Source organism: Anabrus simplex, chromosome 1 (assembly GCF_040414725.1).
Source record: "Anabrus simplex isolate iqAnaSimp1 chromosome 1, ASM4041472v1, whole genome shotgun sequence".
Classification (NCBI taxonomy): Eukaryota; Metazoa; Arthropoda; class Insecta; order Orthoptera; family Tettigoniidae; genus Anabrus; species Anabrus simplex.
This window is the reverse complement of record NC_090265.1, coordinates 266,855,138-266,880,891: the sequence shown is the minus strand read 5'-3', so window position 1 is coordinate 266,880,891 and position 25,754 is coordinate 266,855,138. Positions and strand designations below refer to the sequence as shown.

At 38.6% G+C, this 25,754-nt stretch overlaps 1 protein-coding gene across 3 annotated transcripts in view; it reads left to right on the top strand.

Moving 5' to 3' along the window:
* Positions 1-25,754, top strand: part of Nedd4 (E3 ubiquitin-protein ligase Nedd4) — a 592,743-nt gene that overhangs the window by 560,510 nt on the left and 6,479 nt on the right. For all 3 annotated transcript variants that reach the window (XM_067159509.2, XM_067159503.2, XM_067159516.2), the window contains exon 17: positions 7,978-8,147. In XM_067159509.2, coding sequence (XP_067015610.1) covers positions 7,978-8,147 — 170 coding nt within the window. The remainder of the gene's footprint in view (positions 1-7,977; positions 8,148-25,754) is intronic.

The window sequence follows — 25,754 nt, the reverse complement described above, 5'->3', positions numbered from 1 at the left end:
ACTTACGAACATTTTGCACTGGTGCAATTATTTTGATGTGATCTGCAACGGTGAACACCCACTTCTGCCAGTTCCTTCAGCTGATCTTATATAGGGTGTACTACCTCCCATTGCAGGTGTGGAGGTTCAGTCTGCCATCCATGTCATGAATAATGGCAAAGCAACTGGACCTGAAGATATATCTGTTGAAATGTGGAAGGAAATGCAACAACATGGAGCTGAATTCCTAGCGGCCTTCTTCAACAAATTCTTAGATTAGAATAAGATCCAATCCACCTGGCAGACTAGCATCACTGTAACCTCTGGAAAGGGAAAAGTTTCACAGATTGTTCTAACTACTGTCCTGTCTGTCTCCTGTGTCATGGGATGTAGATCCTTGAGCGTGTAATTAATGCATTCCTGAATAGCATTGTCACCATCTTCCCAAACCAGCGTAAACCATGAGGGGATGCAGAACTACTGATGTAATCTATGCCGCCTCTCTGCTGGTAGAGGTATTTGACGAGGAGCCTTTCTAGACCTCGGGAAAGTCATTTGACAGGATGCTAATTTTGTATTCTCTGCATTCACATGGCGTTCCAGAGGCTTATGTTTGCTGGATACAATTCTTCTATAATATCACCTTGAGCTTTGTCTACTACGCAGCTGGTGTCGCTGAGCCATTCAGGATTCGAGTGGACATACATCAAGGATCCTCCGTATTCCCATTGCTATTCCTCTTACGCATGGACTTGGTGACTGCAGATCTGCAAATGCCTGATCCATGGATCTTTGTATGCTGATATTTTTTAGCTAGTGATTCCCAGAATATACTTGAACATCTGATCAGTCAGTGCAAAACACAACTGGACAGATTTAGACTATAGCTCAACCTGACAAAAACTGAATACCTGGAGTGCAACACCCAGACAGACTGCATGATCGTAGTTGATGGTATTAAAGTCTTGGTTCTTGGTACCTTGGCTTCAACATGACAGTTGATGGTGACACTCTTCTAGACACTCAAGCAAGAGTAATGTTGGATGGTTGAAGTGGTGTCAGATCACAAGTGTACCTTGCAACCAGAAGAATCCTCTGTATCTGAAAACTAACGTGTATCACACGGTCATTCACCTAATAGCACTCTCTGGGGCAAAATGTTGGCCTGTGATTATGAAACATGAGCAGATGCTGCATGTGATGGAGATGAGGCTAAGATGGATGCTTGGTACTACACGACTGGACCACCTAAGGAATGCAAATGTTAGAAACATCCTCAAGATCACCCCAATACTGACCAAGATGAGAGAGGCAAGACTGTGCTTGTATGGACACATAGTCAGAGTTGATAGAGAGAATGAATTGAGTGCTAGAATTTGAGAAGGAGCTAACCTACACATACATGGAGCTGAGATATTTTGAGTTTTGCATTTGTCTTTATTGCATGAAATTGAGCACATTAACAGTAACCTTTTTCGTTCATAAACAATTATTTATAGTCCAAAAATTATAGGGAAATTAAAATCTTCTTCTAATATCCATTATTTAACTGAAAAATATCAGCTCCAAATTGTCATATCTGAAAAATGAAATTTAAAAAGTGGGTTACTTTTACAACAGTCCAATTTTCATCAGTTCCTTCTTTTAAAATGTAGTTGGTTTTAGATTTACTTCAACATGAATTTTTTGTTACATTTAAGGTTTACCAGTAGTGTATGGGGTTGAAGTCACACAGACTCGAAGCAGTCTGTATTGAAACCTATACTTGCTTTCAGCTGACTGGATCCTCTTCCTTCTTCTTGCTGTTTGCACCATGAGTATCTGGTTGAATGATGGTCCAAGTATCCATCTTAGCATCATCTCCATCACATGCAGCATCTGCTCATGTTTCTTCATCATAGGCTAACATTTCATATGTTGGTTTTTAGGAATGTAAGGGAGCAGGGATATCAAGTCCTTGTGTTTTACAGTAGCAATCTTTCTGCCAACAGGATACAGGCACTCCACATTTTGTAAGGATGAATAAGCAAGCTGAGATGGGGTTGAAATCTGTAGATGTTCTGTTTCCGAGATCATCCAATACTTTTGTTCAAAACCTCAACTTCCTCCCAAAAAGCCAGTGGACAGTAGTTTTCTTTAAATTGGATAATGCCAGGCTTCCGGGCTTCGATCTTCTTGATACATATTTTGCAAAATTTCATCTTCTGCCCAGATGTGTGTATCTGTTTCTTAGCTAGCTTTGAAGTTGCTGCTTGCAAATCTCAAAAATCCTCCTTGGTCATACTCTGTACACAGAAAGGGTTCTTTACTCTGGCCTTTTCTACCAGTCTGTACCAGTCCTCTGGAGTAAGGATATAATTCATTTTCCTACTCATTTTCTCAAAAACACCAAAGTCACTGACAGAAGGCAAAAGGGTATGTCCAAGAACCAAGTAATAATATTCTATGGAATCAAAAACTCCAGCCATTACAAGGACATAGAACATCAAGTACTATGTATTATTCTTGTTCTGTACTGAGTAGGAATCTGAAGACTAATGCGAATTTCTCTTTTTCAGTGTGTTTTCTGGGACATGCGTCGTCAGTGCTGAATCGCTTTCCAGCCAAAGGTTCTTTCAACTTAGGGAACAAGTGACAGTCACTGGGCGCTAAGTCAGGACTATAGGGTAGGTGGGTGGGTGGGTGGGTGGGTGGGTGATGATGTTCCACTGAAACTGTTGCAGGAGAGCAATGGTTTAACGGGTGACGTGCAGGCGAGCATTGTCAGTGAGAATGTTTACGCCCTTGCTCAACATTCCTCTTCTCCGGTTCTGAAGTGCCCGGCTGAGTTTTTTCAGGGTCACACAGTACCTGTCAGCGTTAATTGTGGTCCCGGCAGGCATAAAGTCGACCAACAATACCCCTTTTCGATCTCAAAACACAGTTGTCATGACTTTACCGGCAGACTGTGTTTGGTTGAATTTCCGCGGCTTTGGCGGGCGAAGAGGGATGCCGCCACTGGCGGGATTGTTGCTTGGTCTCAGGTGTAAAATGGAACGCCCAGGTTTCGTCACCCGTGACAATTGAGTCCAAAGGTTGTCCTGTTCGGTTGCAAAGCATTGAAGAAGAGCACGGGAAGAATCAACTCATTGCCGCATGTGGTCTTCAGTCAGCATGCGTTGCACCTATCTTGCGCACACCTTCCAGTATTTCAACTTTTCTGTTAAAATTCTGTTAGTGACACTTCAGAAAATCTCAGGAACCAAAGTGCAGAGATTATCCAGGGTGATCCGCCTATCTTCACGCATGATTTGCTCAACCTTCACGACTGTCTCAACGGAAATTGACGGTCTCCTGCTCCTTTGTTCGTTGTGAATTCAGTCCGACCAGCTGCAAACTCTCTACACCACTTACGAACATTTTTGACATCCACGCACGACTCACCATACACTTCCATCAATTGGCAATGGATTTCAATCCGTTCAGTACCTTTTGCATTCAAAAACCAAATAACTGCGTGCCCTTGCACTTGGAGGTAACATCCAATGGGAGCTCCATTCCCAGCGGCTGCCAAGCCAAGACCGAGTGCCTCAGCGCGGTGTGCGCATCTTTATATGCGAGCGCAGGAAACACTCTTCACAGTATTATGACCAACAGCCACACGAACAGAGTTCTGTATTTATAAATTTTAAAAAAAAGAAAAATAGGAAAGCTTATTTTTGGGATTACCCTTGTACCTTCTCCTGGTGCCATCATTTTTAAGAGTGCAGTAAAAGTTCACAAGCCAAAATTATTGAATGAGCATGAAATTGCTTCGGAATTTGCTTGCTCACCCACCTCAAGTAGTAGCATGGATTCGTTCAAAGATTTTCTCAAAGTTCCTCAAATACCATAAAAACCTTATGTTTAGATTCAGGAAAATCGTATGTGATATCTTCAAAGGAATACTGGGAAGAATTGAAGAGAAAGAAAAGAGACAAGGACGACTAATGACATGTTCTGCTCTCTGTGGAAAGAGAGATTTTTATTTTTTTTTCAGGACATTTTAATATGTATTAATATAGCCTCCTGTACTTTTGTGATTTATATTTAAGAATCATTCTGTTTTGTTCATGTTATTACAATCATATAATTTTTAAAGGTAAAGTGTTTTATATTAAATATTTCTGTTCAGTATTTAAAAACTTTCCGTTCGATATATAAAAATCATAATAAATTTAAATTGACGATACAATATTTCAAGTAAATGATATTACATAACTCTTGGGATTAATTTTAGCCACTTAGTGGCCATCTTCAGTCAAATAAAAATTAAATTTATGTGATAACTAAAACATATGTATACCAGATAAAGACAATGTTGTAGGAATAATTATAACATTAAAATACACTGCCAAGAAAAAAAAATGCAACACCTCAAGATATTTGAGAAACTGTGAAAAAAATATAAATTTTAAAATTCCTCCTACCCTCCTATGAAACTTTTTACTATGTACTTGATCTTAGGAAATGTTATCAAAGACTGTTGAATGGAATGAACTCAACAATAGGCAATAATAGCGAACAATAGACCATCCCAAAGGTATAGTGCTCTGCAGGTGAAAGTTACTGCCTATCATAAGAATGCACATCTTTGTTTCCATACCGTCATTGTTACCTCCAAGTGTGATGGAGGGAATTCTCTGACCTTCTAATCAGTATTAGACAGCACTTACGCTACTTACAGCAGAGCGCTACTGGGTGAAGATCCTGCTAGGGCAGTAGCTTTAGTAGAGGATGGGCGCAGCTTGCGTTACGTGGCTGCGTTGTTACACTGCGCTCCATCAACCATTTCACATACCATTCAGAGGTATCGGGAAGTGGGTTCATAAACTCTCAGGCTAGGATCTGGTAGGAGGTCAACTTCTGCAAGGGATGACCAGTTCTTGTGCCTTCAAATTCTGCATGACCGGCATAGTACTGTGGTTCAAGCCAAAAGTAGGCTTGAACAGGTACGAGGTGTGAATGTCAGTGAATGGACAGTGAGGAGGAGATTACGTGATGCTCAACTCTACTCCAGAAGACCTGGTAATGGCCCAAATCTTACGCGTCTGCATCGACAGAATCGCTTACATTTCACGAGAGATCATCGGGATTGGGTTGATGAACAGTGGGGGACAGTTCTCTTCACAGATGAATCTTGGTTTAGCCTCAGATCCCCAGATGGGCGAGAAAGGGTGTGGAGGAGACGTGGAGAAAGGTATTCTCAATGCAACTTTTCTTCATGGATCCTTTCAATGGCGGTTCTGTAACGGTGTGGGTAGGCATCTCCTTGGCTGCTCGAACAGAACTCATCTTCATGGAAGGCATGTCACTTACGGCCCGTCGCTACATTGAAGAAATCCTCAAAGAACATGTTCCTTTTGCATCTTTCATTGGTGACGATTTCGTGCTAATGCAGGACAATGTACACCCTCATGTTGCAAAATGTGTCCTTCAGTATCTCGACGAAGTAGGGATCCAACTGATGCAATGGCCTGCACACAGTCCGGATCTCAACCCGATTGAGCATCTATGGGACGTTTTGGGAAGAAAAGTGCGTAGTCATTGTCCAGAGACTATGCAGGAGCTTCGGGAAGTCCTTCAAAAAGAATGGGAACTCATTCCTCAAGATTACATTGCAGCACTTATCAGGAGTATGCCTCAAAGGATGGAAGCTGTGATTCGTACCAGAGGTGGCAACACACCTTTCTGAAAGTGTATGTTATAGTGCATAAATGCAGTGCAATAATAACCGTAACTTTTGAGTGAAAGGAAATTAAAATTAACTGTCCTTAAACTATTAAATTTTGATACACACAAGGGTGATTTTAGCAATTTATGTATCCTTGTGGTTAATTTGCTGTAAAATCTCATTTCTCTCAATGAAAATTGCTCTGGATATCACATTAGTCACATTAGTAGTGTGTTAAATGACAGTGATAAATGATTTAAATGAAATAAATCACTATCTTTAAACATTCTGAAGTGTTGTGTTTTTTTTTTGCTCGGTGGTGTATATATAACAAAAATTAAGGTTGTCTTGTCACAATATGTCGTCTTTAAGTTGACTTAAGACCTCAGGCAAAGAAGTAAATCTAGAAATGATAGCCAGAATGAGGAATGAATAAATATACAGAAAATAGATTTAAAAGGAGAAAAATTATGTATGAGACTCACCTCTAATGTCTGCTGTAGAACAAGCAATGACTTGCTGGAGGAAGCAGGCATGTCATCTAAACAAAAGAGTGGATCTGACTTCTTGTAGGAAGCAGGCAGTGTGAACAAAGGAGTAGATAAGGAGAGGAGGGGAAGGAGAGAAGGGTGTCTAAGGTGGGGCTGAAGGATGAGGAAAGAAAGACCTGCTGAAAGGGGAATTTAAAGAGATTATAGAAGAAAGAATTATTTTATCTGAGACATGATTACTAAAGATAGGAATTAAAAGGTCAAATAAAATGTTTGATTTCTCTGAAATTTCATTTAGATTGAAGTTAGAATTGAAAAACTGTTCCGGGTGGATAAAACAATTTTCCATAATATTGAGCAGGGGGACCTTTTTCTATAACTTCGAAATTTTCATGTCTTGGTTGATATTAGTGAACTTATGGTTAGTATTACACGTGCTATCCCATGGCCGAAAATCTGTTATATTTCAGGGCGTGAAAATGCTCTAAGTATCTTGTATGGAAGCTCCTATCTGTTTGACCGCCATAAGATGCATTACAATTATTACAATTGAGTCTATAAATACCTGACTTGGTGAACTTATTGCTATGATTAATAGAATTGGTATTATGTAAAATATCTGTGTTTCTGTTACAAGTTTTGAAGGCTATTTTGACCTCATGCTTTTTAAATATGTTTGTGATTTGTAATAATTTTATTACATCTTATGTCGGTCAAGCAGGTAGGAGCTTCCATACAAGATACTTAGAGCATGTTAACGCCCTGAAATATAACAGATTTTTGGCCATGATCAGCATCTTTAATTGGGAAAATAACCTTTTGATGATAAAAATCTATTCTAATCTATTCTATTCTACACCGGGCGAGTTGGCCGTGCGCGTAGAGGCGCGCGGCTGTGAGCTTGCATCCGGGAGATAGTAGGTTCGAATCCCACTATCGGCAGCCCTGAAGATGGTTTTCCGTGGTTTCCCATTTTCACACCAGGCAAATGCTGGGGCTGTACCTTAATTAAGGCCATGGCCGCTTCCTTCCAACTCCTAGGCCTTTCCCATCCCATCGTCGTCATAAGACCTATCTGTGTCGGTGCGACATAAAGCCCCTAGCAAAAAAAAAAAACTCTATTCTACATGGGTGATACTAACCATAAGTTCACTAATATCAACCAAGACATGAAAATTCTCAAAGTTACACAATATTACAGAAAATTGTTTTATCTATCTGGAACAGTTTGTCGATCCTAACTTCAATCTAAATGAATTTTTTGAGAGAAATCAAACATTTTATTTGACCTTTTAATTCCTATCTTTAGTAATCATGTCTCAGATTAAAATAATTCATTCTTTTATAATCTCTTAAAATTCCCCTTTGAGCAGCACTTTCTTTCTGCATCCTTCAGCCCCGCCTTAGACACCCGTTCTCTCCTCCCCTCCCTCCCCTTCGCCACCCTACTCCTTCCCCTCCCTTGTTTGTCCCCCTCCCCTCCTCTCCCTATCCACTCCTTTGTTTACATGGCTTGTCTGCTTCCTCCAGCAAGTCAGTGCTTGTTTAGCAAAAGTGCAGAAAAGTATGTATCTGTTTGCAATTTGTGATCCTGGAAGAACGGAAATGTTCAATGTTTTCACAGAGGAAATTGTATACACGTGGCTGTAGAAATAGCCCAATGCCGTATATATTTAATCATGTTAGCCACCATTAAATATTACCTCTGAGTCCCTCTGCTTTACAGCAACTTCAGAAGCATTTGCTTTGATAAGCTGTATAGATTATTCTGTAAGTACTGCTTTTAATTTTCCTGTGTTTTCTCTGTTATGCAAGGTGGTGCTATCATTCAACAATGAAATGCGAGCTCGGTTGCTCCAGTTTGTAACAGGAACATCACGTGTTCCCATGAATGGCTTCAAGGAGTTATATGGAAGCAATGGACCTCAATTATTCACCATTGAAAAATGGGGCCAGCCAGAAAATTATCCTCGAGCTCATACATGGTGAGTAAATATTAGGCTATACCTTCAGTAGAATGTACGAGGATCAGTCAAATATTATTGAGTTTTCTTAAACTCTTCATTAGATTAATTTTTATCAGAAAGGCACAGAACTTTTCAATTACATAGCCTCCACTAATGTATACACATTTTTCCATTGCATTGGCAGTTTCACTCACAATTCTTAAAAAGATGTTATACAGATATGTAGCCATTTGCACACACAGTCAGTCATACCTCTCATTGGAAAATGTCTTTCCACCTGAGTCTTTTTTCAGTGGCTCAAACAAATTGTAATTGTATGGTGACAAATTTGGACTATTAAGAAATGACCCAAAGATGTCTAGTGCTCTTCTTCTAATTTGGCATTCATAGCAACAACTCTGTGGAAACTAGTGATATCATGAATAAGCAGGACATTACTGGTCAGAATTTTGTGTCTTTTGGAACGATGGGCATCTCTAACCTTGCCCAAGCGTTTGCAGTAGTTTGAAGCATTGGCAGTTCATCATTCCAATAGAAAATTGACGTATACAACACCTCTAGCATCCCAAATGATGGTCACGAGAACCTTGCTGGCAATAAATTTTCATCTTTGCTGCATGACCTTCGTGAAAACTTGTGCCGCTTTTATGCTTGAGGCTGCGAAAGTGTATCAGTACCAAACTTGAATACAGTCTTCACAAGATTTCTACAGGTTTAACATTTTTGTATTCTGAATGCTGAATAATTATGCATGTGACAGACTGGTGCACCTCCTGTGCTCTCATCCTGATAATAAGAGACACAACTAGAAGCAAGCATGCAGTGGAAATTGTGCGTTAGCACTCTTACTAACTGTGCACTGTTGCCTCATGAAGAATCATTTAAGTATACAGCACAACTTTCAGAAATCTCATTCATATTTGGAATGCAGTGGGAGGCCAATTCAGATGTTGAATTTATTGATGATTTACATGCCAGTGAGGCTGAAAAGCCCCTTTATGTACCATCTTCATATATTATTATTATTATTATTATTATTATTATTATTATTATTTATTATTATTATTTATTATTATTATTATTATTATTATTATTATTATTATTATTTTATTATTTTATTATTTTTTTTTATGCCCACATTGGAGCACTGAAATCAATCTATATACAGCCAAGTCCTATGAATATTGGTTACAAATTTGGTTAATGTTTCTTCTTTTGTTCCCAGAAATGTTTTATTCTCTTTGACCTGGCTGCCCGTTCTTCGTCAGTTATGTTGTACTGTTTGCGTGTATAGGTCTTCAGTTTAAGTCTCACGTCGTTATTTCTCAGGATCGTTTTCTCTTCTCTGTTTTCAATTTGTTGAATTGTCAAGCTTAATTCATTTAAATCTTCTTGGTCTTCTTTGAACCAGTGATTTTTAGTTTTACTTTTCCAAAAGTAGTTGAATAAATGTTTGAGTATCCTAGTCTCTGGTAGTCGTAATATGTGACAGAAAAAAGCAACTCTTCTGTTCCGCATTGTATCTATTATAGACTCAGTCTCCTGGTATACAACTTCATTAGGTAGTAATCGCCATTGTCCATCTACTTGGTGTTTTTTTGTTTAGAATTGTTCTAATGATTTGTCTATCTATTTTCTGTAATTTATCTGTAGTTGGTTTCGTATTCAAATTGAATAAGGTTTCACTACCATAGGTTGCTTCAGACTTAATAACGGAGTTGCAGTGTTTAAATTTTGCATTTATCGAGAGAGATTTCTTATTGTAGGTTGGCCAAGTAAAGTGTTGTGCTTGTTTTCATTTGGAAATTCTGTTTTCAAGTGATATTTTCTCTTTTAAGTTCCAAGTTATATTCTCTCCAAGATATTTAAATTTATTAACAACCTTAATTTGTTTGTTATTAATCAGTGTGATAGGTGATGTTTCCACTTTGAAGGATGGCATCATTTCCATCTTTTCAAAGGAGATTTGTAATCCAATTTTTGCTGCTATTTGTTCTTATTCTTCAATTTGGAGTTTAGCCTCTTCCACACTACCTTGCAAGTAGCGCAAGGTCATCTGCAAATGCTAGACAATTGAGTTTGATATTTTTGCCCATCTTTATGTTTGGCTGACATTTTTTAGACCATTCTCGTATGACTTTCTCCAATGCACAGTTAAACAGTATTGGTGAGAGACCATCCCCCTGTCAAAGTCCAGTCCACATTTCAAATGATTCAGACAACTCTCCTCGGAATTTAACTTTTGCTCTAGTGTTGAGATTGAGTTTCTGGTGTAACCCAAATTCTTTAAGGATTTTAAGTAATGACTCATGATGAATACTGTCATATGCTTTCTTGAAGTTAACAAAAGTGATAACTAGCTTTTTGTTTCTCATTCTTTGATGGTTCATAATCCACTTAAGACTAATGATTTGGTCAGGACAACTTCTTCCAGGTTGAAATCCCCCCTGATACTCTCCAAGTTCTTGGACGAGCTGTTTTTGAATTCTCATGAGGATGTGATATCAAGTAGAGAGATCCCTCGGTAATTATTTGGATCCAGTCTATCCCCCTTTTTGTGTATTGGATGAATTATAGCTGTATTCCATTCTGCAGGCAGCTTTTCAGAGTTCCATACGTCTATGATGTGTTTGTGTAGGTTTTGAAGTGTTTGGTTATTTGCATTCTTCCACAGCTCTGCAACCACTCGATTTTCTCCTGCAGCTTTATAATTCTTGAGCCAATTAATCGCTTGAAATACCTCATGGAAATCAGGTGGAATAACCTTGTCTAAGCGTGTTTTATTTTTTGGATCAGGTGAAAATTCTAGGTATTCTTTTGGGTCTTCAGCATTTAGTAATTCTTTGAAGTGATCAGCTAGAATTTTGGCATTCTCCTGATTATTGTGTGCTAGTTGTTCTTGTTTATTTCTCATCATGAGTGTAAGTGGAGTATACCCTGATTGATATTGTTTAAATGTCCTGTAATAGTCTCGTGTATTATGTTGTTTGAATGATTCATCTATGTTAGCTAGGTTTTCTTTTTGATGGTCTCGTTTGATTCTTCTAAGTTCTTTGGCCGTTTGCCTTCTAGCAATAGTTAGTTCATCTCGAGATTATGCCGTTTTCTTTTGTTGGTCATTTAGCCATGTTTTGTGTCTTTTCTGTATTGCCATATCATATTCCTCATTCCACCAGGCGTGTTTCTTTCTCCTTTTCATAAGAGCAATTTCTTCGGCAATATTTTTTAGTTTATCAATAATCGTTTCCAGTTTGTCGCTTAGAGGTGTTTTGGATCTCTCTGTATACACAGCATTATTTCTTAAGTACCTGGGGTCATATTTCCTCCTTCTAGTGAATTTAGATGGTTTTTGATGTTTTCTTGGGGTTAATTTGATTTTAATCTTTGAAATATAATGATCAGAATCGATGTCCACCCCACGAAGGACTTTGACATTATAAATATCTCTATGGTATTTTTTATCCATTGCTACGTGGTCTTTCTGAAACTCACCCAGTTTAACATAGGGCATTTCCAGGTCATTAATTTGTGTTGTTTTCTCTTAAATCTTGTGGTTTCAAGAATAAGCCCACGGTCTGTGCAAAGCTCAATTAATCTTTGACCATTTCTATCTGTCAATTCGTGTGCTGGCCATTTACCTACCACTGTGCGATATTTTCTCTCTTGTCCAATTTTCACGTTGAAGTCTCCAAGCATAATTTTAACATGGTTGTCAGGGATATTTGAAATCAGTTGGTCAAGCTCCTACCAAAACATTTCAGTTTCCTCTTTATTTGTCCTGTTCTTTTCATTTGTTGGCGCATGGACATTAATCAGTGTATATATTTTGTTCTCTACTCTAATCGTTAAGGTTGTAGTTCTTGATGAGTTCGATGAGAAATCCTCCACTGAATCTAATATGCTAGTATGAACCAGGAATCCCATTCCAAATTGGGGAACATTTTTCATTACTCTCTTTCCTGGAGGTCCTTTGTAAAGACGATATCCCCCAGATTCAAATGGGTCCTGATTTGTGTTCCGAAGTTCTTGTAGGGCTGTGATTAGAATCCTGTGTTGATCCATGACATCAGCTAAGTGTTTCAACTTCCAAATTTTCATTATTGAATTGATGTTTAACTCTTACAGTGCGAAGATGCCGATGCATCAGCACTTGCGTTCTGTACGAAAAATGACAGGATGCCGATTCGATCGGCACCCTCTTATAAGTCGTGTGATTATGCAGTCAGGCGCTAGATTGCACCACAAATCAAGTAGAAAGAAGATAGAATGTTTGTATTTCCTTCTTATTTCATTAGATGGCTCTGACGTAGCTTCATTTTTGCTAGTTTACTCCTCGATTGCGAGTGTATAATCTGTGAGCGCTTGATGTCTATGATCCAATATGGCAGTCTCCTTGTTTGTTTATGTCTGCGGGTTGTGATTTGTTTTCAATGATTTTACATTCTAATTAACGCATTAGAGATATTTATCGTAATATATTAAGCTTATTATTTATACTGTAGTAATATTTACTTAGCAGTTTATTTAGGTCGTAGTAAAGTTGTAAATAGTACATTTATCACAACAAGGCATGTCGTCATGTAGGCCTAAATCGGGAGAAGAAATTGAGGAACTTTTGGGTTCCTTTGAAAATGTAAGCGACTCTAATTTTAGCGAAAGTGATGATTATGATGTTTTTGAGGTCTTCAGATAGCGCACCAGAGAATGGTGGAGCCGTGTCATTGGCTAATGGGCTTACAACATTTCGTGCAATGTCAAAGAGTTATAGTGACAGTGCTAATGAAAACGACAGTGACAGTGCTAAGTAAAATGACAGTGAATTAGATGATTCTCGGACTGAATGCATATTCCCGGAAAGTAATGTTGTCCATCCCACCATTTTTATCAAATCCCTGGGCCAAAACATGTAGTCCTTAACCTGATATTTCACCCATAGAATATTTCAATCTGTTCTGTAGTAACAAATAATGCTACTAGACACAGTTCTCTCAAATGATTACTATTACTCTCCCAAAATACATAAAATATCCAATCATTGATAGGTTACACTGTTGGTGTCTTTCTCTCCACATGTTCAGTGTTTTTGGAAATTAGTTCATAAATTGGAAAGTAGGCCTACTTTAACAATATAAATTGGTATATATGATCCCAGATAAGAGTTAAGATTAAATATCATCAATTAGTCACTTTGGATTTAGTGTAAAATGTGCTAGTTAATTTTAAATTATGTTTTTCCCTTTTTTAAATAAAAAATAGTAATATTTTTGTGCACATTATTCCATAAAATGTTGTTTATTGAAATGAAAGTCACATGTTTATGTTCCTTGGAGTATATCAAACTCGCATACCAAATTTTACCTCCATATCTTTTAAAATGGGACGTAAATAAAAAATTTTATACAGTGATGCAAAATCCATTGAAACATGCTCGGCATTCTATGCATATGATGACCTATTATGGGTTGGCATCCAGATGGTTAATGTTGCAAAGAAAGAGAATTTTCCAGGTTTACTGAATTTAAGTCTGTGTCTGTATCCATGGTTCATCTGTTGGGCTTTCAGGCCCTCCGACTCGCCATGATCTTCTATGTGACACCCCAACGTATCCGAATGGTGTCTTTGTTCGGGTCTAGAATGTTGGATGTCCAAGCCGGTGAATTCTTTCATTAGAAGACTCTCCATGATAAGTTGATTGTCTGATCATTGATCAATGTTCTGACCGTGGTCAGGAGTTACAATCCCAGATGTGATCTGGGAAGGTGATTCATCCTAGTTGTTCAGGACTGGGAGTAGGCATTTCCTCCATACCCCTCAAACGTTATGGTTTTCCCACCAATACTCGGGTGACTGATTGCAGTGGTTTCCCACTGGGTGGTGGGGTCGCCACATCCCTACGCCTCATCTTCATATAATACAATATAAGTTTATGAACACACTAACAACATTTTTATAATATTAAAATATTAAATTAAACATTAAACTTTAAAAAATTAAAATACAGATACTAAATCCAATAAAATTAAAACATACATTTTATAAGAAGTAAGAAAGTATATCATTAAGCCTATTTATTATTTTAGACTACAAGAATCTAAAGAATATAAAGCTAAAACAGAGAAACAATTTTCTTAGAAATATGCATATTTCTGATTGTTAGACACAAGAATGCTTGATCTCAGCCCCTTGCATACTCCTCCAGGAAGATAGATGTTAAGGACTGTTTTAGTTGGGTACAGTTAGTGTTATTTGCGAAACTGTGAAGATTAAAGACATTAAAGATACCCGATGCAATGCAAACAATGGATTTGTTAAATTTACTGGTACGATGAAAGGAAATTTGAAGGATAGTTTTTGTAAACCTATTATCTCTCTTATGTACTGACTCCATAGGTCTAAATGCATTATAAAGGTAGGATAGGGTCTTCAGTTCGAGAATTTTGTGCGTAGCAACGGCTACTGAGATTTCCTGTCGTGTGGAGTTTCAGCCATTGCAGATGTATGTAATAGGGTGTTTTGTGTTCATCACGCCCAGCATTTGTCACGTAACGAACACATGCATTTTGTACCCTCTGTAGCTCTATGTTCAAAATTTCAGATAAGTCGTATACGACTGTTCCATAGCCATTATTGGAAATATAAGACATTGAACAAGTAGTTTCTGCATGAATGGTGGTGTACATGACACATTACATTTCAAAATATGCATGAATGACACAACTTTTCTGATCAGATTTGACGTATGATTGAACCAGGATAGGGTTCTGTCGAAAATTAGTCCTAGATTGTTAACGATGTCACTATAATGGATATCTGTATCTAGAATTTTCATCGCTGGGAGGAATTTGAGATCGGCAGTTTTTAGGAGTTTTGTGTAACCTATGCAAATAAGCTGGGTCTTAGCTACATTTAATTGGAGGTTATGATTTGCACTCCATTTGATCAATCGAGAGATGTCATGGTTATGCTTTAAATGCATTATACATTAGCGGGACTAAAGTGGAAGTAAACTTGTAAGTCATCAGCATACATGTGTAAGGTACTGCTTTTAAAGACTTCAGAGATGTCATTAATAACAATAGAAAGACATAAAAGGAAGAGAAGTTAATACAGTAGGAGAATTCGGATTGGGACAAAAAAAAATGAAAGAGGAAGTCGGCTGGTTGAATTCTGCACCGATCATAATTTAGTCCTTGCTAATACTTGGTTCAAACACCACAAAAAACACTGGAAGGTATCAAATAGACTCCATTATCATTAGGCGGAGATTCAGAAACCAGGTGTTGGATTGCAATACTTTTCTAGAAGCAGACGTGGACTCTGACCACAACTTGTTGGTCCTGAAATGTCAGATGAAGTTGAAGAAATTGGAGAAAGGAAGGAATGCAAGGAGATGCAATCTAAACAAATTGAATGAAAAGGCTGAAGGAAACACAATAGAGGAAGAATGGACAGTCGTAAAGAATGAGGTCCCTAGGGCTGCTGAAGAAACGTTAAGAAGGGGAAGATCAACTAAGAATCAGTGATAACTCAGGAGATACTAGACCTGATTGATGAACGACGAAATTACAAGAATGCAAAAAATGAAGAGCGAAAAAAGGAATGCAGGCAATTAAAGAATGAAGTGGATAGGAAGTGCAGGACAGCTAAGAAAGAATGGCTGAAGGAGAAGTGCAAGGATGTTGGAGGTTGTGTGGTCCTACGAAAGGTAGATGATCCATACAAGAAAATCAAGGAAATGTTTGGAGAAAGGAAAAGTAGGTGTATGAATAATAAGAGCTGAGATGGAAAACCACTTCTAGGGAAAGAAGACAAGGCAGAAAGATGGCAGGAGCATATCCAACAGTTGTATCAAGGTAAAGACGTAGATGATATGGTTCTGGAACAAGAAGAGACTGTTGATCCTGATGAAATGGGAGACCCAATTTTGAGGTCAGAATTTGACAGAACTTTGAGAGACCTAAATAGGAACAAGGCACCTGGAATTGATGACATTTCCTCTGAATTACTGACTATCTTAGCAGAAATCAGCATGGCGAGGTTATTCCATTTAGTGTGTAAGATGTATAAGAGAGGAGAAGTGCCATCCAATTGTCGGCAGAATGTTGTTATACCTATTCCAAAGAAAGCCAGTGCTGACAAGTGTGAAAACTACTGCACCATTAGTTTAGTGTCTCACGCCTGCAAAATGTTAACAAGTATTATTTACAGAAGAATGGAAAGACAAGTTGAAACTGAGTTGGGAGAAGATCAATTTGGCTTCAGAAGAAATGTAGGAACACGTGAAGCAATCCTGACTTTACATCTTATCTTAGAAGATCAAATCAAGAAGGACAAGCCCACATACATGGCATTCATAGGTCTCGAAATGGCATTTGATAATGTTGATTTGGCCAAGCTATTTGTGATTCTGTGGGTGATCAGGATCAGATACCAAAGAAAGAAGAATTATCTACAATCTGTACAAAAATCAGTCTGCAGTGATAAGAATCAAGGGCTTTTAAAAAGAAGCAGCAACCCAGAAAGGAGTGAGGCAAGGTTTCAGTTTGTTGTTCTTGTCAACCCCCCCCTCCTTTTCAATGTTTATATAGAACAGGCAGTAAAGGAAATCAAAGAGTGATTTGGGAAGTGAATCGCAATCCAAGGAGATGAAATCGAAACCCTGAGATTTGCTAATGATAATGTTATTTTATCTGAGACTGCAGAAGATCTGGAGAAATTGCTGTATGGTATGGACAGGGACTTTGGGTAAGGAGTACAAGATGAAAATAAGTCCTAAACAAAAATAATGGAGTGCAGTCGAACAAAGTCAGTTGATGCAGAAAATATTAGATTAGGAAATGAAGTCTTAAAGGAAGTAGATGAATATTGTTACTTGGGTAGTAAAATAAATAACAATGGCAGAAGTAAGGAAGGTATAAAATGCAAACTAGCACAAGCAAAGAAGGCACTTCGTTAGAAGAGAAATTTGATCGCTTCAGACGTTGATATAGGAATTAGAAAAATGTTTTTGAAGACTTTCGTGTGGAGCGTGGCATTGTATGGAAGTGAAAAATGGATGATAAATAGCTCAGAAAGGAAGAGGATTGAAGCTTTTGAAATGTGTTACAGAAGAATGCTGAAGGTGAGAGGGGTAGATTGAATCGCGAATGAAGAGATACTGAATCGAATTGGTGAGAGGAGATCGATTTGGCTAAATTTGACCAGAAGAAGACACCCACGACTTGTGCAGTGGGTTTTGAGGGAAGTGTAGGTGGTAAAAACGATAGGGGTAGACTAAGGTATGAATATGACAAGCAGATTAGAGCAGATGTAGGATGCAGCAGTTGCATAGAAATGAAAAGATTAGCACAGGATAGGGTGGCATGGAGGGCTCCATCAAACCAGTCTGTGGACTGATGACTTAAACAACATTTCATCCACTTTCATAGGAAGAAGTAATGCTCCAAATAAAGGCTCCAAATATTCTTTGCTAGACTTCAGCTCTTGAAATTTTACATTTAGTCAGAAATGCCAACAAAAGAGCAAGAAATTGACTCGCTGTCCAGAAGTTTTACCATTTAAGTGACAGATTCTTTAAACCTTGGTTTGGTTTAAAATGTACTTTTAATGTAGAGAGTGGTTCACATTTACTGTATATACGCGAATATTCATACTTTTCTAAAAATTAGTCGGGGGAATTTGGGGTGCATGTATTATTTGTGTATTATTTATGTTTCTGAATGAAGTAACTTCAGTTTCCAAAGGAAAACTAGCACTGGACAATGTCTCCTAGCCAACTGTGAAGAAAATATTGTGGATTTTCACAGAAATGTTACTAGTTTGTGCCAGTGAAATTATATTTAATTTGCAGATTGGTAATGCAGGTCAGAAGTATGTATTGTTCTGTCACAACAACAACAACAACAACAACAACATGAAGAAGATGAAGAAGAAGAAGAAGAAATGGTAGTCTACTATAGCGAATATGGCATGCTGCTCGAAAATTCCTGCATTAAACTGTGTAATTACTTTGGTTACAAGAAGAACCCTTTCAGTGTTTCTTAAGTTAATACGGCGATTTAGTGTGCATTATTTTTTCTGTCATTGATATTTATACACCGCAGCATTTACATTGAATATAATCTATCATTACCCGTTGACTCACAACTCAAAACATGCAAGTTTGAACGGAAGGGAGGGACGTGTTTTCGCAGTAAGTACATATATAACGTGGCTGATAGCAGTCGTTAACTCGTTAAAAATAAAAGGGTGAAGTAAATAATTTAATTTTAATATTACTAGGCATTGAAATTAAATAAGAATGTGATACTTCTCAAGATGCAGCAGCATGCATCATTGATTTCAGACAATGGATTATATAATCTTGCATCTGTTCCATTTTTTTTTTTTTTTTTTTTTTTTTTGCTAGGGGCTTTACGTCGCACCGACACAGATAGGTCTTATGGCGACGATGGGATAGGAAAGGCCTAGGGGTTGGAAGGAAGCGGCCGTGGCCTTAATTAAGGTACAGCCCCAGCATTTGCCTGGTGTGAAAATGGGAAACCACGAAAAACTATCTTCAGGGCTGCCGATAGTGGGATTCGAACCTACTATCTCCCGGATGCAAGCTCACAGCCGCGCGCCTCTACGCGCACGGCCAACTCGCCCGGTCTGTTCAAATTTCAGAAAGACCATTCCCAAATAAATTTTTAGTGGAAAGGTGATTATTATTCTGCTGGGACCTGAACTATATTTTGCTTGATTAATGTGATGCTGTTTGAGTAATGAAATGTTTGCCACAGAAACCTCAGGAGTGGTGATGCTTTTTTAATTTTTAACACTCAAACTGGTAGTTGAAATAGCTCTAACCGGTGGGTGTGCACCACGCATTTGCAGTACCTGATGTATGTCACTCTGACACATGCATTATTCACAGAATATGCATATATAATACACCAAAATCTACTACAATACCTTCATCATTTAAATCCAAAAATGTAGCCACCATGTGAGCTTAATACACAGTAAACAACAAAAGCAAGTCAAAACAAAACACGTGTTTCAAAGCTGTATGCATTGTGACCTTCATTGGTTTCAAAGATATCACACGTAAATGGATGTATTTAATACCGAAACATTCCACATTCCAAGGAGAAAATATGCCTGATGAATGCTGTCATTTAACGGAAATATTTACAACTTTTTCTTACTGTATTTACTGGTAAAGTAGACCTGACGATCTATCGCCAGCGGCAGTTAAGATAGGCACAAACCTGCCGAATCTGTCATCAGCTATCGGTTCAAGGGTTGAGAACGAAATTGAACATGCGCGTTCACATAGTATTGGAATTAGAAAATGACCAACAAGTTAACTGCAGTATGGAATTCATCTGCGAAAACTTGTGTTTCGAACTGAATGGTTGTTGTTTCATACAGATGTTAATACTTTCTTTTGTATCTTTTCCAACTTTTACAAAAAATTGAATATAATGACAATCTGCTATGCTGAGTACATTTTTCACCATTAGGAATTCTCCATATAAAGGACTTCTACTGTGCTAATATCTAACAAAGTTATGTATACAGTAATTACAACAAAAGTCTAAATTTCCCTTCCTAAAATTAGGGTGAGGGGATTATTCGCGTATATATGGTATGTGCATATATATGTGTGTGTGTGTGTGTGTGTGTGTGTGTGTGTATATATATATATATGATGGAAAAGGCATATAACATGAACAGTAAGTACATTAATCATGAAACCTTAAATATTTTTTTATATTCTGTTCTCCATGGCATGGGTCCATCAATGTGCCAACTAGATCGATACATGCCTGAAGACGAAGAACATCAGTGTTCCAGGCAGCCTGCCTCAGCTGTACCGGTATCCTCTGAAATTTTTCTCTGATAGTTGCCCATAGCCCATTCACATTGTGGTTGCAATGTTGAAATAATTTGTCTTTGAGATGACCTGGCAGTTAGGTGGGCTGAAATTGGGAGACAGAGCTGACCATTGCATAGCCCTGCATCAGCCGATCCACCATTCCAGGAATGTTTCATCTAACCATTGCCACTCTTGTACAGTGTAGTATGGCGGTGCTTCACCTTGCATCCACCACATCATCGATGTCTGGTCGTACAGACAGTTAAGGATACACAGGACTAATAAGCAACTGTAGGTAATTTTCTGAGGTAATAATATTGTTGATAAAGATTGTTGTTGTACATGTGAAACCCCTTGATCATTGGTCAGTTTAAGTATTATAACAGTTTTAGAGACATTTTACTCACTTTATTTTGTGCATCACCGGTGATGCATGATTGAACTATAAAAATAGACACCGTCCTATACTACGACACTAAATTTTTTGTCATGAACATCGTTGGTCTTATTAGGATTTTCTTGCTGCTAGTTATGCTGGTTAACACTCCTGGAAACATGAAATTTAGCCTCATCTATCCAAAGGATTTGTTTCTCCAAACCTCAATTTTCTTGTAGTATTCCCAGCTTTGTGTCTGCAAACTGCATGCCGCTGTTCTAGATTGTCCTCTATGGGAGCATTAAGCTGGTCCTTCCTTTTTCTCTGGAACATTGTGAACAACATTGAGTTTCTACACAAACAACATTGTTGTACATGTGAAACCCCTTGATCAATGGTCAGTTTAAGTATTATAACAGTTTTAGCCTCCTCTGCGAACCATGTGACCTTGCCGCGGTGGGGAGGCTTGCGTGTCCCAATGATGCAGATAGCCGAGCCGCAGGTGCAACCATATCGGATGGGTATCTGTTGAGAGACCAGACTAACGAATGGTTCATCGAAAGGGGGTTAGTAGCCTTTCGGTAGTTGCAAGGGCGGCAGTCTAGATGATTGACTGATACGGCTTTGTAATAATACTCAACATGGCTTAGCTGTGCTGATACTGCTACACGGCTGAAAGCAACGGGAAACTACAGCCGTAACCACCTCCCGAGGACATGCAGCTCTCTCTGTATGAATGATGTACTGATGATGGCTTCCTCCCGGGTAAAATATTCCGGAGGTAAACTAGTCCCCCATTCGGATCTCCGGGTGGGGACTACACGAGAGGGGGCGATCATCAGGAAGATGGATACTGACATTCTGCGAGTCGGAGCGTGGAATGTTAGAAGTTTGAATCGTTGTGGTAGGTTAGAGAATCTGAAAAGGGAGATGGATAGGCTAAAGTTAGATGTAGTTGGTATAAGTGAAGTACGTTGGCAGGAAGAACAGGATTTTTGGTCAGGCGACTACCGAATTATCAACACGAAATCAAACAGGGGTAATGCAGGAGTTGGTTTAATAATGAATAAGAAAATAGGGCAGCGGATAAGCTACAACGACCAGCATAGTGAAAGAATTATTGTCGCCAAGATAGACACCAAACCAATGCCCACCACAATAGTGCAGGTCTATATGCCTACTAGTTCAGTGGATGATGAAGAAATTGAAAAAATATATGAGGAGATAGAAGATGTAATACAATATGTCAAAGGTGACGAGAATCTAATTGTGATGGGAGACTGGAACGCAGTGGTAGGCCAAGGAAGAGAAGGTAGCACAGTAGGAGAATTTGGATTGGGACAAAGGAACGAAAGAGGAAGTCGGCTGGTTGAATTCTGCACTGACCATAATTTAGTCCTCGCCAGTACTTGGTTCAAACACCACAAACGACGGCTGTATACGTGGACGAGACCTGGAGACACTGGAAGGTATCAAATAGACTTCATTATGATTAGGCAGAGATTCAGAAACCAGGTGTTGGATTGCAAAACTTTCCCAGGAGCAGACGTGGACTCTGACCACAACTTGTTGGTCATGAAATGCCATCTGAAATTGAAGAAATTGAAGAAAGGAAAGAATGCAAAAAGATGGGACAAGTTGAAAGAAAAGAGTGTGATGGATTGTTTCAAGGAACATGTTGCACAAGGACTAAATGAAAAGGCCGAAGGAAACACAGTAGAGGAAGAGTGGAGAGTCATGAAAAATGAAGTCAGTAGGGCTGCTGAAGAAATGTTAGGAAGGAAGAAAAGATCAACTAAGAATCAGTGGATAACTCAGGAGATACTAGACCTGATTGATGAACGACGAAAATACAAGAATGCTAGAAATGAAGAGGGCAGAAAAGAATACAGGCGATTAAAGAATGAAGTGGTTAGAAAGTGCAAGGTAGCTAAGGAAGAATGGCTGAAGGAGAAGTGCAAGGATGTCGAAGGCTGTATGGTCCTGGGAAAGGTAGATGCTGCATACAGGAAAATCAAGGAAACCTTTGGAGAAAGGAAATCTAGGTGCATGAATATTAAGAGCTCAGATGGAAAGCCACTTCTAGGGAAAGAAGACAAAGCAGAAAGATGGCAGGAGCATATCCAACAGTTGTATCAAGGTAACGATGTAGATAATTTCGTTTTGGAACATGAAGAGGCTGTTGATGCTGATGAAATGGGAGACCCAATTTTGAGGTCAGAGTTTGACAGAGCTGTGAGTGACCTAAATAGGAACAAGGCACCTGGAATTGATGATATTCCCGCTGAATTACTGACTGCCTTAGGAGAAACCAGCATGGTAAGGTTATTTCATTTAGTGTACAAGATGTATGAGACAGGAGAAGTCCCATCCGATTTTCGGCAGAATGTTGTTATACCTATTCCCAAGAAAGCTGGTGCTGACAGGTTGTGAAAACTACCGCACCGTTAGTTTAGTATCTCATGCCTGCAAAATTTTAACACGTATTATTTACAGAAGAATGGAAAAACAAGTTGAAGCTGAGTTGGGGGAAGATCAATTTGGCTTCAGAAGAAATGTAGGAACACGTGAAGCAATCCTGACTTTACGTCTGATCTTAGAGGATCGAATCAAGAAGGACAAGCCCACGTACATGGCATTCGTAGATCTAGAAAAGGCATTCGATAATGTTGATTGGACCAGGCTATTTATGATTCTGAAGATGATAGGGATCAGATACCGAGAACGAAGAATTATCTACAATCTGTATAAAAATCAGTCTGCAGTGATAAGAATCGAGGGCTTTGAAAGAGAAGCAGCAATCCAGAAAGGAGTGAGGCAAGGCTGCAGTTTGTCCCCTCTCCTTTTCAATGTTTACATAGAACAGGGAGTAAAGGAAATCAAAGAGAAATTTGGAAAGGGAATCACAGTCCAAGGAGAGGAAATCAAAACCGTGAGATTTGCCGATGATATTGTTATTTTATCTGAGACTGCAGAAGATCTCGAGAAGTTGCTGAATTGTATGGATGAAGTCTTAGGTAAGGAGTACAAGATGAAAATAAATAAGTCCAAAACAAAAGTAATGGAGTGCAGTCGAACGAAGGCAGGTGATGTAGGAAATATTAGATTAGGAAACGAAGTCTTAAAGGAAGTAGATGAATATTGTTACTTGGGTAGTAAAATAACCAACGATGGCAGAAGTAAGGAAGACATAAAATGCAGACTAACACAAGCAAGGAAGAGCTTTCTTAAGAAAAGAAATTTGCTCACTTCAAACATTGATATCGGAATTAGAAAGATGTTTTTGAAGACTTTTGTGTGGAGCGTGGCATTGTATGGAAGTGAAACATGGACGATAACTAGCTCAGAAAGAAAGAGAATAGAAGCTTTTGAAATGTGGTGTTACAGAAGAATGCTGAAGGTGAGATGGATAGATCGAATCACGAATGAAGAGATACTGAATCGAATTGGTGAGAGGAGATCGATTTGGCTAAATTTGACGAGAAGAAGAGATAGAATGATAGGACACATCTTAAGACACCCAGGACTTGTTCAGTTGGTTTTTGAAGGAAGTGTAGGTGGCAAGAACGGTAGGGGTAGACCAAGGTATGAATATGACAAACAGATTAGAGCAGATGTAGGATACAATAGTTACGTAGAAATGAAAAGGTTAGCACATGATAGGGTGGCATGGAGAGCTGCATCAAACCAGTCTATGGACTGATGACTCAAACAACAACAACAGTTTTAGAGACATTTTACTCACTTTATTTTGTGCATCACCGGTGATGCATGATGGCATTTGGTAATCGCGCAACAATCTCATGCTGCCGTGTGCCACTGGTGGTACATGCAATGTCATGGTCGTTGAAGTAGATTTTGAAGCTTTGTCATTTCCAAAACTCCTTGTATGAGTGCAACACCTCCCATAAGCAATCAATAGAGTGCTCTTTCGATGTATGTGTGAACCTCTTACGTTCAAAATATATTGAAACAATTTACATTTTATTGTTTAAAGTTTGCATCATTTTCGTAGGCCTGTAGCATAAAACGTTAAATTTTTCTGGCACTGTTTTAGAAAGAGTAATACCACATTCCTATTTTGAGCATTTGTCCTCTTCCCCAAAGAATTATTTACTGGTCTAACATTCATATATATGGAAATGAGGTTATAAAGAAAACCATGAGTAGGGACCGATTTATCTGACTTCAGTTTGCAACTGCCTTCTTTTCGTATACATTTTATTTTTTGTCAAACCTGTGTATTCTTACTCTATGTAAGACAGTTTGCATTGAAATTTAATAAATCAACCTTTTTGTTATAACTATACACAGTTTTGTAATCTTACAACATATTTAAATAGATAAATTGTGATGTTTTTTTAATTAACGGAGGTTATTGATTGACAGTTTTCTACAAACTTTTTATGCACCAATTTTTGTTTCATGTACCACCGGTGGTACACTTGTATACAGTCTTAATAAAGCGGAAGCATTACTCTATTTCCTTGCACAATGCGCCAACTGCAATATAAAGCAACATGTATCTCAAACCACATTGTGCGCCCCCGGTGATGCACGTCAGATTTTATAAAAGAACAGCTTGCTCCACCAGTTGTGCACGTCAGAATTTTGGTAACTCGGTATTTGTTCACAGTCGGGCTGAACGTGTTGAGGATTTCCTTGTGAAGCATAGACCAACAGAAATGCTTCTGTGCTCAAATTACATTGTACTTTAATCAGGGTGCAGGAAGGTATCTGTTCCAACATTCAGAATCATCATCTCACAGTCAGACATGCAGGTTGCTCATGGGCATCAAATAGGAAGACCTGCACCGGGTCTCCAGAGGCCCTTGCAGTCACTCATCGCTATTACATGTGAAGCTATGTCATTTGAATTAATGGGGCCTATATTCTAATTCATCACCAGTGTTGAAAGTGCCTTTAATGGACGAAAGAGCATTGAGATTAGACTTTATATCTGTGACAGAAGGTTGCTTGGTCTTGTGAATCACATTTTATCTTATGAATGGATTATAGGATGTGTGTGCATCATTCACCAGAAGGAACAGTGTTTTCAAGTTGTATCATGGTTGGGCTTGAAGCCAGTGTGGCAAGGGAGGGTGGTCTAGGGAACATGATTTGGGGATTCGTTCAATCATTATTTCGTGGGGGGTTACTTGCCTCACATTCTTCATCATTGTGATGAATAACAGCAGTTTGGTCTATCCAGAGAGGATCAGTGAATGATTCATTGCCGTTAAACAGTGTAGACTTTTTTTTTCTTTCTTTCTCTCTTTTTTTACGTCACACCCACACAGATAGGTCTTAGGGCGACGATGGGATATGAAAGGCCTAGGAGTTGAAAGGAAGCGGGCATGGCCTTAATTAAGGTACAGACCCAGCA